This window comes from Scardinius erythrophthalmus (genome assembly GCF_964197995.2).
Source record: "Scardinius erythrophthalmus genome assembly, chromosome: 13".
Lineage (NCBI taxonomy): Eukaryota > Metazoa > Chordata > Actinopteri > Cypriniformes > Leuciscidae > Scardinius > Scardinius erythrophthalmus.
This window is the reverse complement of record NC_138233.1, coordinates 7,718,045-7,730,248: the sequence shown is the minus strand read 5'-3', so window position 1 is coordinate 7,730,248 and position 12,204 is coordinate 7,718,045. Positions and strand designations below refer to the sequence as shown.

The following is a 12,204-nucleotide window of genomic DNA, read 5'->3' as shown; positions in this document are numbered from 1 at the left end:
GGAGTTTTCTATAGGTTCCATTTGTGCTTATGGCACAAATCTCTACAAATCTATGTTGCTCTCTGAATAAAAATTGAGGAGTATAGCAGGCTATACAATATAGAATAGGGGAGCGCGGGGCACAACGTAACACGGGGCTAGTTGTAACACACTTGTTTTAAATACTTCCACACATGCTAGGATTACGAAACTTGGTGTATTTACTAGTTGCCATATCAACACTATATAGAGAAAAAATTGCGCCAAAATTATTATTTTTTTTTTGTTTGGAAGATATCCATAGACATTTATTAAACCATAGCAAAAGTAAATTTCTTACTTAAGTTAATTTTTCATCTCTATTTTTTGTGTTTATTTAAAATAAGACAAATCTGATATTATTTTAATCTCCAAGATGTTATTTAACAGTTGAGATAGTTATTTAATGCTTCGCTAACTAGCAGAAGACACTAGCTGGGTATAAATCCCAGTTGTGCAGGCGGGGCATGTTGTAACACTGCGTTACAATGTGCCCCTATTAGAAATATAGTATTATATTCTATAGTTTTATTAATTTTATTAAGAAAACGTGAGAAAAAGGTGAATAAAGACTGAGAGTCAATGTTCAGAAATGACTTATTATTTATTTGTTTTGAACTATGTTGTATAGCTGTGTTTTCATGTGTTCGTAGTCAAAACTCAAAAATTATTTTATATTTAATTATTAAAAATTGCCATTATTTTATATGAAAAAGTTTTTTAATTGTATTTTATTTAGAAAATATTTTAGTTTGTCTTGTATATTTTTTTTTATTAGATCAGATAACATTTTAAGCTGTCATATGGTCATGTTACAATGTGCCCCTCACATGTTACAATGTACCCCACCTATGGGGCATGTTGTCACATTTGACTTCCATTCTTTCGGGGTATATAAAGAAAAAAGTATATACTGTATTAATAAAGCAAAACCACATAATTGTACTAGACGTGGGAAATTAATGTGGGAAAAAATAAATACTCTGAACCATAAGTAGATTTACACAAACTGAGAAAGTCAAAAAGCGTTACTTTGTGCCCCGCTCTCCTCTACCTATAACAGTATATGTGCTCTATAAGTACATACATGTATACGTATAGTGGGGTCCACATTGAAAATCTGGGACAAACCTTCAAATGTTTTAGGATTTAATGTATGATGAAAAAAACATTATCCTATAGGTCATTCTCAGGAATGAGTCACTGAATCATCATTGACCTGATTCCTTCAAAAACACTACTACATTTCAGCAACAACAACAAAGACTGTCTTATGAGATCATTCATTCAACTGTCTCGTTCAAAAACACTTCATTTCAGGAGCAAAATGAGTAATGAACGAATCACATTCATGCAATCGATTCGTTGGAAAACGAAACAAGGAATAAGTCAAGTGATAACTACTGTGTTTTGCATGTTGCAACGGTTCTCCTGTGTGTCACGGTTCATGGATCCGTGTGTTCATTTTCTGTGTATGTCTGGTGTGTTTGTGGGTGTGTGGGTGTGTCTGTGGGTTTGTGGGTGTGGGTGCGTGTTCGTTGCCTAGTAACCACAGCTGATCAGTCTAATCAGAATTCACATCTGTAGTAGTTAGTCAGCTGCCTTTATCTAGCTGGTGTGTGAATTGTGTGTTGTCGGTTCGTTATTCACGTCTTGTTCTCTTTGCCAGCTCGCCTTGTTTGTCTGACTCTTGTCCAATCTACAATGAATACCAGTCAAGAGTTCCCTCATCCTCATCAGCATCTTCGTCTGAGTTTCCATGCTGTGTTGGGTCATCTGTCTAGAGTTTTCGTCAGCCTTATGGATCTTGTCTGACTTTCCTGAGTGCTGCTATCTCTGTCTTTTGCTGTCTCTAATAAACTGTCATTCGCACTTGCACTTGGATCTTGAGACTCATCATTGTGACACTGTGGCTGCATGGCTTCATGTTCATGATTTCTGTTGGATGTGGCAAGTGAAAAGTTATTACACTTCACAGAGGCTTTTCATATTCATAAAAAGAGAATTATTATGTGTTATGTTTGTATAGTTTATGGGACTCAAGGCTGTTCCGTCAGAGCTGACTCATCTGAGACAGCGCAGGTCAGGTCGAGAGTCCGTGAAGGGCAGGGGACTTTTAATTTGATCATAATTTTACATTCTTTGTTGGCTTTATTTGTACTAATTAGCATTTGTTTGTGTTTGTACAAGAAACACTTTGTCCATCAAATATCATTCTAAATTACCATCTGTTGATCTCGTATGTGATGCTGCAACAGTTTTAGAGAGATATGAACCATCTGTGTTTATGGACCTGCATGTGAATATTATACCTCCTGCTTTCAGCAATATCTTCCATTAGAGAAAGGGAAGATAAAATGGAGAAGTTTAGATTACCTGCTGTAACACATCACAAGCTCCTCAAGCACCTCATTGATCAATATAGACGTTTGACAACTGTACTGAGGCACATTTCTTGATATCAGAAAGTACCGGGTGCTTGATTGTCTGGTATGGCTGAACTCATTATGCAACAGACGCCTAACTTTACAGGACATCTTCCACACGTGGTCTGAGGATTGGAAAATCAATTTGCAAAATTGCAAAATGATTACAAAATCATAGCTGACCCCAGTCACACATTCTGTTTAACAAACTGCCATCTGGCAGGCGGTACGGGAACTTTCAATCTAGAACCAGCAGATTGAAGAACCTGCAGGCCATCAGAACTCTTAACACACTGTAATCTTCTTCCTTGAACTGTCTGCTCATGTACTATGACAGCCATTTTCTTACTGTTTACTCCAGTTTTTTGCACTGCATACTTTGCACACGAACATTAGGTATCAAATACATATGATCATTTAGAACATTTGCACTTTAAAACATACACTCACTATTATTATTTAATATACAAAGCAAACATACACACAGGCCTATATTTGTTTTGTAATAATACACACATATATACAGTACCGGTCAAAAGTTTGGAAACATTACTTTTATTTATGTTTTTGAAAGAAGTAGGTTATCTTATGCATTGAGACTGCATGACACTGATGACTTGAGTAATGGCTGATGAAAATTCAGCTTTGCATCGCATAAATTAGGATTTAAAGTATTAAAACAGAAAACTATTATTTACAATTGTAATAATATTTCACAACATTACTGTTTTTTTCTGTATTTTTGATCAAATAAATGTAGCCTTGATGAGCATAAGAGACTTCTTTCAAATACATTAAAAAATAGTAATATTTCCAATTTTTTGACTGGTAATATCTGCTTAATTTTTCGTGTTTTTTTTCTCGTTTTGTACTGTTTACAAATAATACCTGCACTTTAAGGCATACTGTACACATACCACTCATTATTTAATATACAAAGCTGTCTCTTTAAATTGTAGTGTATTACACTGCACTGTAGAATGCCTGAGCCTCACTCTAAGCATTTCAAATGTACAAACTCTCACTGACATTTGTATACATGAGAAATAAACTTGAAAGGTAAACCCATGATACTGCAAAACATTTTTTTTTATGACAGAACATGATGCTGATGTCGATGCTGATTTATAGTTTACTGCTATATGTGTTTAACCCTAATAAGGTCTTCGTTTCCTGTTTACAAATCTGGTCTTTGGGGTCAATATGACCCCAACAATTGATAGAGAAATTATACAAAAAATATACATTTTTAATTATACAAATAATATATGTTTTTTTTTGTTTACTTCTCATCTATTCATTAATGCTGTGTTTTGGGAGATATGAAGTACTTTTGTACCTATTTACCACACAATTCCTCAACTACACCATAAGCTTGCATATGAAATATTAATTTTTTATGAAAAAATCACTTAAATGATGATCTAAATTTAATTTAAATTGTTTCTGGATATTGATCTAGGTGTTATGTGTAGAAGTACGCCATCTACTGGTTAGAGATAAACCTAAATTCTTTGCAGTTTAAGAAAGAAATAGTTTTGACCAGCAGAGGCAATAGAGAGCCATTCATTTTACTGCATGTGGCCAACTGCTTGTATTACAACTTTTGAAATACATTTTGTGAATTTATATATATATAAACATAAGAAAGGACATTTAAAATAATTATTTTTTAAAATAGTAGAATTTTTGTAGTTTTGATGCATTGTGAAATGTCTGTTTTTACAAAATGCCACAGAGATTTGACAGAAAAATGCCACCTAAAGGCCACCCAAGACACACCTAAAGGACAAGACTTGGAGTCAGATTTTAGTTGCATATTGTTGAACATATTTTAATGAACAAAGTGTAAAAATAAATAATTAACTTTAGAATGCAAAAGAAATGAATAAATAATATGTAAACAAAAGCAATATGAGTGAACATCTAATAACAATAAAAAAAAATTCAATAACATTCTGAACACTGAACAAAAAAGCAATAACAAGCTACAAAAAATATGTAAAACAAATTGTAAAACAATAATCAGTCCACGCACATCTGGCACAGGAACACTGTGTGAGCAGCACAAATGGCTCTTTTGCAGTTTGTGCACTGCTTGTCAGTTTTGGTGTCCTTTGCCCGTGGACAAACCTGACACCGTTTTCTTTTTGGGGGTGGATCAGTGGAGGGCCCTGGCTCGTTGGACGAATGCTGTTGTTGTCTCTTCAGAATCGCTGCAGAGGCTGGTGTACGAGGCACGTGTTGTCGTCGCTCCATCTGAGGAGACACCAGAGCTTTTCCCAGCTGCTCTAGAAAGAGCCTCCTTTTCATACACTTTCCTCTCTCCCATGATGGATTGACTTCTCTCCACACCACAAAGGCATTTATGGCCGAAACATCGAGGATTGTGGAGAAGACAACCATTGGCCATCGATTAGTCTTTCGCTTGCAGCTGTAGCTTGAAACCATCTGCAATATTTCAAACACACACACACACACACACACACACACAAACAGATTAGTATATCTGCTAGCAAAAGAAATACCAATTACTAACTCAGCAACTTTGAAAATTCGCTATAATAATAAAATTTGTAAATACCTTGTCAAGGTTGTCAACTCCGCCTTTGCAGCGATTGTAGTCCAAGATGACCTCTGGTTTCTTGTCCTCCCTGTCACTGATTTTGTCAGCCTTGTGACATGTGCTCATGAGCAGCACATTTTTATGCCTTTTGGGGCAGTATGAAACAATAGTGTGTGTTTCATTGAACGCAAAAAGAGAAGAAAACACAGCTCGGTCTCTTGTGGTCAGTAGAGCAGGTGGGAGTTCTGGTTTGTTTTTTCGAACTGTGCCCACCATGGTCAACTTCCTTCTCAGGAGCTCCTGGCCAAGGGCATAGGAAGTGAAGAAATTGTCACACGTCACTGTGTGTCCCTGGAGACCAGTGGTCAAATCAAGGACCACACGCATGGCCTGGTTTCTTTCTGGCTGGCCACCTCGAGGTTTGCCGGTGTAAACTTGCATGTTCCATGCATAACTCGTTCTGGCATCACACGCTGCCCAGATTTTCAATCCATATTTCGCCGGCTTACTAGGCATGTATTGCTTGAATGAGCATCTACCTCGAAATGGCATCAGGCACTCATCCACTGTTACGTCTGACCCGGGGTTGAACATTATTGGGAGACGCTCAACCCATAAATCCCACAGGTCCCGAATTGGTGCCAGCTTGTCAGTTTCTCGGCGAGCAGGTCTTGTTGCCCTGTCATCAAATCGGATGACTCTTGATAAAGTTTGAAACCTTTTCAGAGTCATTACCGCACAAAAAATTGCACGCCCAGTTTCAGCCTCCCACAAACTGGACAGGGCCTCATTGTTAGAACGAAAAACTCCGGCAAGAATAAGCAGACCAATGAATGCCTCAATATCAGTCCAGTCGACATCCCTCCAGTCAGCATCATATACTCGCTTGCCTTCCAGATTTGTCATCTCCACCAAGATGCTTTGGATGCTTGGTGGAAAAAACAATAAAAAAGATGACTTTATGTCCTCTACACGAGAACATGCGTACCTTGTCGGTCCGGGTGTCAGCTTTGTCACACGTGCTGCTGAAGCTCTCCCTGGCCCCTGGGAAGGTGGGGTAGTAGACCAGGTTATTTGCCCATTTTTAGAAGTGAAGGTTTGATCTGCATCTCCCTCCTCACAGTCATCATCTGATTCCTGGTAATCTTCCAACCCTGTGTTGTCTTCAGGGGGCTCAGGGTCTTCTGGCTCAGAGTCTTCTGGCTCAGAGTCTTCCAGGGCATCTTCAGTTTCGCTGGAATCCAGCAAGCAGTCCAGTGTCTCGAGGAGAGTGTAGCGCTTTGTCATACTGCCAGCACAGAATGAACTGTGTGCAGGACACCAAAGACCCTCTTTTATAGCCTTTGCGTGGGAACAATTCCTTTGTTTTCAAAACACAGGTCTAGCTCTTACATCTAGACGTAAACTTTTTACAGTGGAAAAGGTCAGTTGTCTTTTATCTCCGTTTCATCTCTCTCTTGCTCTCTCTGCATGTGAGTGTGCATGTGGATGCATTAGGTCTCACTCACACGTGTTCTGCATTTGGCTTCATTAGCCAAATTGGATACAAATTTTCTCTGTGACAGTCACACCTGTGTGTGTGTCTGTGTGTGTGTGTGAGAGAGAGAGAGAGAGAGAGAGAGAGAGAGAGAGAGAGAGAGAGAGTGTGTGCATATGTCTGTGTTTGTGTGTGTGTGTGAGTGAGTGAGTGAGTGTGTGTGTGTGTGTGTGTGTGTGTGTGTGTGTGTGTGTGTGTGTGTGTGTGTGTGTGTGTGAGAGAGAGTGAGAATGCATGTGTGCATATGTATGTATGTATGTATGTATGTATGTATGTATGTATGTACGTGTGTGTGTGTGTGTGTGTGTGTGTGTGTGAGTGTGCCTGTGTGTTTGTGTGCATGAATTAGGTCTTACCCTTTTATATCTTTGTTCTGCATTTGTGACTGATTTCCTTTGCCAGTTCTATAAAAATGCTGTGGCAGTACACACAGACATGTGTGTGTTTGTTTGTGTGTGTTTTTGTGTGTGTGTGAGTGAGCATGTCTTTTCTACATCACATATATGCTCTAGTAGTAGGCCTTCAATTCTGTGTGAAAATTTTCAGATTTATGCTGGATTTATAGATTGTTTTTGACAAATGAAGAAAAAATATTGCGTTTTTTTCACATTTCCCATTCATTTCAATGTGGGGTCATATTGACCCCGAAGACCAGAAGTGTAAAAAATTTTTTTACATACCTTCAGAACAACCGAATCAAGCCCAGTTTTTTTGTGTGTGTATAGATAGATTATTTAGGAAAAGTCACAAAATATTATTCCACTCAGATGAAGGGAACCCTTTTTTTTAATCAAGGAAAAGTCGATTGGGGTCATATAGACCCCAAGAACCGATTGAGGGTTAAAAGCTTTGAAAGGCTTATTAAAAAGTATGTATAGTGTCAAAAACTCAACATTTATTGGATCCTTTTCAATTTGCTTATCTGTCAAACAAGGGAGTGGATGTGCAATCTTAACAAAGTCAGCAAATAGGATTTTCATGTGATTTTCTGGAACCTTCAAGATGCGAGTAAACAATATGCAAATCCTATTTGCTGACTTTTCCTCAGCTTTTAATAATATCTTGCCCTCTGTGTTGGTTGAAAGACTAGCCACAGAGTTTAACCTAGAAGGAGGACCAATTCTGTGGCTGCAGGACTTTTTAAGAAACAGTACAATGAGTGTGTGGGTGGTCAGAGAAACAAATGACTAATGTTGGATCCCCACAAGGCAGTGTCCTATGTTAATATTGAACATAAACATCTGTATAAGTGCCTATTCAGGGAGATATTTAATCACATTTGCAGATGACACTGCATTAGTTAGTCTCCTTTAGTCTAGGTTAGTCAGTTTAGTTTAGTTTAGTTAGTTAGTTTAGTTAGTTTCCTTCAGGGGGACGAGGACAGGACAGTCGGTTTTAAATGAATTAATTTCTTGGTGACATGTCAAAACTTAAGTTAAATATTTCAAAAACATAGGAGATGTGTATTGGTTTTAGGAAGGAGTCTATAGTGAGAGTGATTCAGTGTGTTAATGAGTATAAATACCTCAGGGTTGTCTTTGATCACAAACTGAGTGAACAAAAAAGGACATCAAAGACTATGCTTCCTTAGCGTCTTAATCCTAAGAGTGTTTTATAATTATTTTATTGAAAGTGTTTTGACATTTTGCATCACCTGTTGGTTTGGAAATGTCACAGTGGAACAAAAGAGTTGGCTAAGAAAAGTTTTGAGTACTTTAGAGTCTAAAACAAATTTATCAAACCAGATGCCTTAGTAAAGCTACAAAACTCACATCAGACAATAGGCATCCTCTGTTTAATTAATTTAAGAGATTACCATCGGGTCAGAGATTTAGGATGCAGTATCCCTCCTTCCACAGGTTGTAAAATTCTTAAATGAAAGGTAGTGTGTTTTTTTGTAGAGTTTACTGAGTGGGTCTCAGTGATGATTTTTTAATAATGTGTGTATTCATGTTTTTAGATTAATGTACATTGTTGGTTCTTTGTGTGTACGCATGAAATGAAACTCAAGCAACTCAAGTTTCAAACTCAAGTTGAAACTCAGGCAACAAAAATGTCCCTACGGGGATAATAAAAAGTCAAGTCGAAGCTTGTAGCCCTAAAGTAAGGCCCGTGACACACTGGCAATGCGAGTTGAATAAATCAGAAAAATCCAAAAGGTTCATGCATATTTTATTCAAGAGTAAAAAAAGAGATTTGTCCCATAGGGCATGCTCACACTGTCCGTACTGTAGGTCAGGAAATCATGATGCTCAGAATGAAGCTCCAGAGAAAAATACAAGATATAGAATCACAAATAACTCATGAACATTTTCATTATTCATAACATAAAGCACAATGAGCAACCAAATCAAGGATGAGGCAAAGTGGAATAAACCAGCAGAACTCTTAATAATAATAATAATTAATAATCATAAATAACCAGAATATCGTTAAGATTAGAATAATGATCAGAATATACTTCTCCTTAAAAATGTGAGACACGTTAAGGTGTGTCTATATTCGATTTACATTTGAAATAACCATGCAGTCATGCTTTGGCAGCCTGGATGTCTTTTCACAGAATTATATGTTCCTTCACACTACTGGATAACTTCTGTACATCCATAAAGTAACGCAAAAGATTTAACACCTCAGTGGAGCTTAATTAACTGTACAGCAATGTAAACGAAAAAAAAAAAAAAATGAACAAACAAACAATAAATAAATAAATAGCTTGAATACAAAATAAAATAACATGAAAATAAGCAATAACAAAACGTTCCTTAAAAATATACGCCATTTATATACAAAATAAACTCCCATGAATTATGCGTAGCTGGAAATCCGTTCAGCCTAGTGCACCAATACAGGACCAGGACCTGTTTGAAACCACCCAGAATGGCCCGACACAATCCCTCATGTCAAATCAACTCCCTGTTTCTCACACACACATAATACACACAGCCAGCCTATAGTCTGTGATGCAGCTGACAGAATGCTTGCTTCCCGCCGCTCTGCTCAGAGCACGAGAAGAGGCGGGAAGCGCCAGACTCAGTCCGAGGGACACGGGGAAAACTGCCATAGCAACCACAGCACGACGTGACAACGGCGGATTTACACAACGCAGCAACGAGCACACAGCTGAACAGCGTTAGGGGCGACTCCAAACCTCTCTTATTTGCGGATTAATCGTGATAACCTGTGTGAAGTTATTTGTGTAATATTAGTTATTCTGTAGATATAGAGATTACTAGAGTAGCAAAACAGAGAACTGCGAGAGAAGTGTAAAAAGGAAATGGTTATAAGCTCCTCGCGCACGTTCGAACGCAAACGTACACTCCTCCGCTTTCGAATAAATAGAGCGTTGGCTTGGTGTTTAACGTTCCAAGGCAGGCCAGGAAAAAAAAAAACGGTTAAGCGTTTGTGAAAACCTACTTATCATCGTATAATTATATATCACATGTCTCCCACACACACAGACACGCACGCAGAAGTGCAAACACGCATAAATAAACATCTCTTCGGACAAAAGAACAGGAAATGCCCTCTTCTCTGTGTTCACATTTCCATTACATAGCCCCATATCCATAAAACTACATATCCCATCATGCAACTCTCATGCATGATCTCCTTCGCGCGGCCGTTCCGTTCGTCTCGTGTTTGTAGTTGAGGCCGTTGAACGTCAAGCAGGGAGTTCTGTTTAAATATATCACATAGTCCATCTGCTACATAGACTGTAGCAGTGAAAACGAGGGGAGAGGGGAGAATTGCATTATGGGAGAAGGAGCAGGGGCGAGCGAGGGACCGGAGGAGTAGATGAATCACTGGATATTGCTGTTGTCGTCCGTGCCGTTGGATTCGGCCATGTTCATCTTGCCCATCGACAGTCCCACGCTGTTGACCACGTCTCGGCGAGGGGGCATGCGCTCGTTTATGCGGTCCAGACCCTTCGCCTCCTCGAAACTGTTGATCTTGTGCTGAGGAGAAAAGCCACGGATGGCTATGAGGAAGAAAAGAGAAGAGCAGTCACCAATTGCGCATAGGGCAAAATCGAAAACGGACTAACACACATACCACAAATGATCACGTAACTTACTGCTAGATGGGTGTAATATTCTACATTTGATACAATCACAAAGTGTACTCTTGACATAGTGATATAGTCTATCTATAGGCTATATTATATCAAGAGATACACACATGTCCGGGTCATATTTCCCTTCAAAATGATTTTTCATTCCAAAATTATTATTATTACTGTAATGTGAAAACCAAAACAATAAATACAATATTTATTTTAAACACAGAGACACATTCTTGTACATATATCTTTGTGAGGACATTCATTGACAATGCAATCTCTAGCTCCTCTCTAGGACCGGTTGAAATGTCCTCACTTAACTCTCTTTGTTCTCACTCCAATGGCCTAAAACTCAAACTGGTCCTCACAAAGATAATTGTTCAAGTACACACACACACACACGTCCAGATGAATAATGGTACTGACATTTTCGGGAACAATAAATTACATACAATTAACATCATAATGCAAAACATCTTAATGTTCTTGATTTGTTCAATATTTTTTCTTTTTGGAGTGAAATGTGACCTGGAATGACTTTAAATTTCACTCATATACAGACATCTCTTTAAACACTCCACTGATCCTGCTATGTGTTAGTCACAGTATTGGCACAAATTCACAACTGCACGTATTTCACAACCAAACACATACACGCACAATATATGGTGTACAAGGGAACAGCTGTGGCGATGACAATGAAAGTTACATCTTATCACTTTCCCTCCCAGTTCAGCTGGAAAACCCCACAAAGACCAATAGCACAGTCAATGTTTCCATTAGAAAATGTAAAAAAAAATTTGCAATGTAAATTTTATTGGTTTGAATACTTTGATCAGTTCTGATGGAAACATAGTGCTTCATCATACCACAGTCAGAGATGATGTGAAATCCTCTCTTGGGTTTGTTCTCAGACCACACAGAAGATTTTGGCTTTCAAATGTATAGAAAATCTTCCCATCTCACCCTGCGTGCTGGGAAAAGAGCTCTGGAAGTATTTTTGCCACTGATTTTCTCCATAGGCATTCCAAAATATTTTTTGATAAGGAGCTCTATAAGCAAATCACCCAACTCTGAGATGAATCACAAAACTACAACATTTGAATTTATTCTTTGAGCTATTTAAAATATCTGGAAAACAGATTGTGTACCAGTGTTTTCATTGTTAATTAAAACTAAGTGCACGTTTACAATGTACTAAAAGCGGAAAAGCTTTTCCTTCGCGTTTTTCGCGTACAGATGACAACATTGTGATCCTCGTTCACACGGATCTTTAAAAACAACTAAAAACGCTGTATTCTGCTGCCAGGCCAGTAGTTGGCAATGTCACTTTGTAAAGAACCACTACAAGCCTATAGACTGAACACGCAATACCGTTTTCTCAAATTCACGTTTTTGTCGTTTACATGGAGACGATAACATTATCGTTTTCAAAAACTTGCACTTTGAATCCTGTTTTCAAAAGTTTGCATTTTCAGGTCCGTGTTCATGAGCTTTTATTTTGATATTCTGTTGTTTTGTATTGCCTGTGTTCAGCTCCTGTGTGTTTAGTTCCTGTTTCCTTGGTTGCCATAGTTATTCATACAATAGTATT

At 38.1% G+C, this 12,204-nt stretch overlaps 1 protein-coding gene across 1 annotated transcript in view; it reads right to left on the bottom strand.

The window, feature by feature from the left end:
- Positions 1–8,702: 8,702 nt before the first annotated feature.
- Positions 8,703–12,204, bottom strand: part of ppp3cb (protein phosphatase 3, catalytic subunit, beta isozyme) — a gene marked incomplete at its 5' end in the record, with an annotated part of 28,675 nt that continues 25,173 nt past the window's right edge. The window contains one exon of the mRNA XM_081383491.1: positions 8,703–10,529. Coding sequence (XP_081239617.1) covers positions 10,351–10,529 — 179 coding nt within the window. The 3' untranslated portion in view covers positions 8,703–10,350. The remainder of the gene's footprint in view (positions 10,530–12,204) is intronic.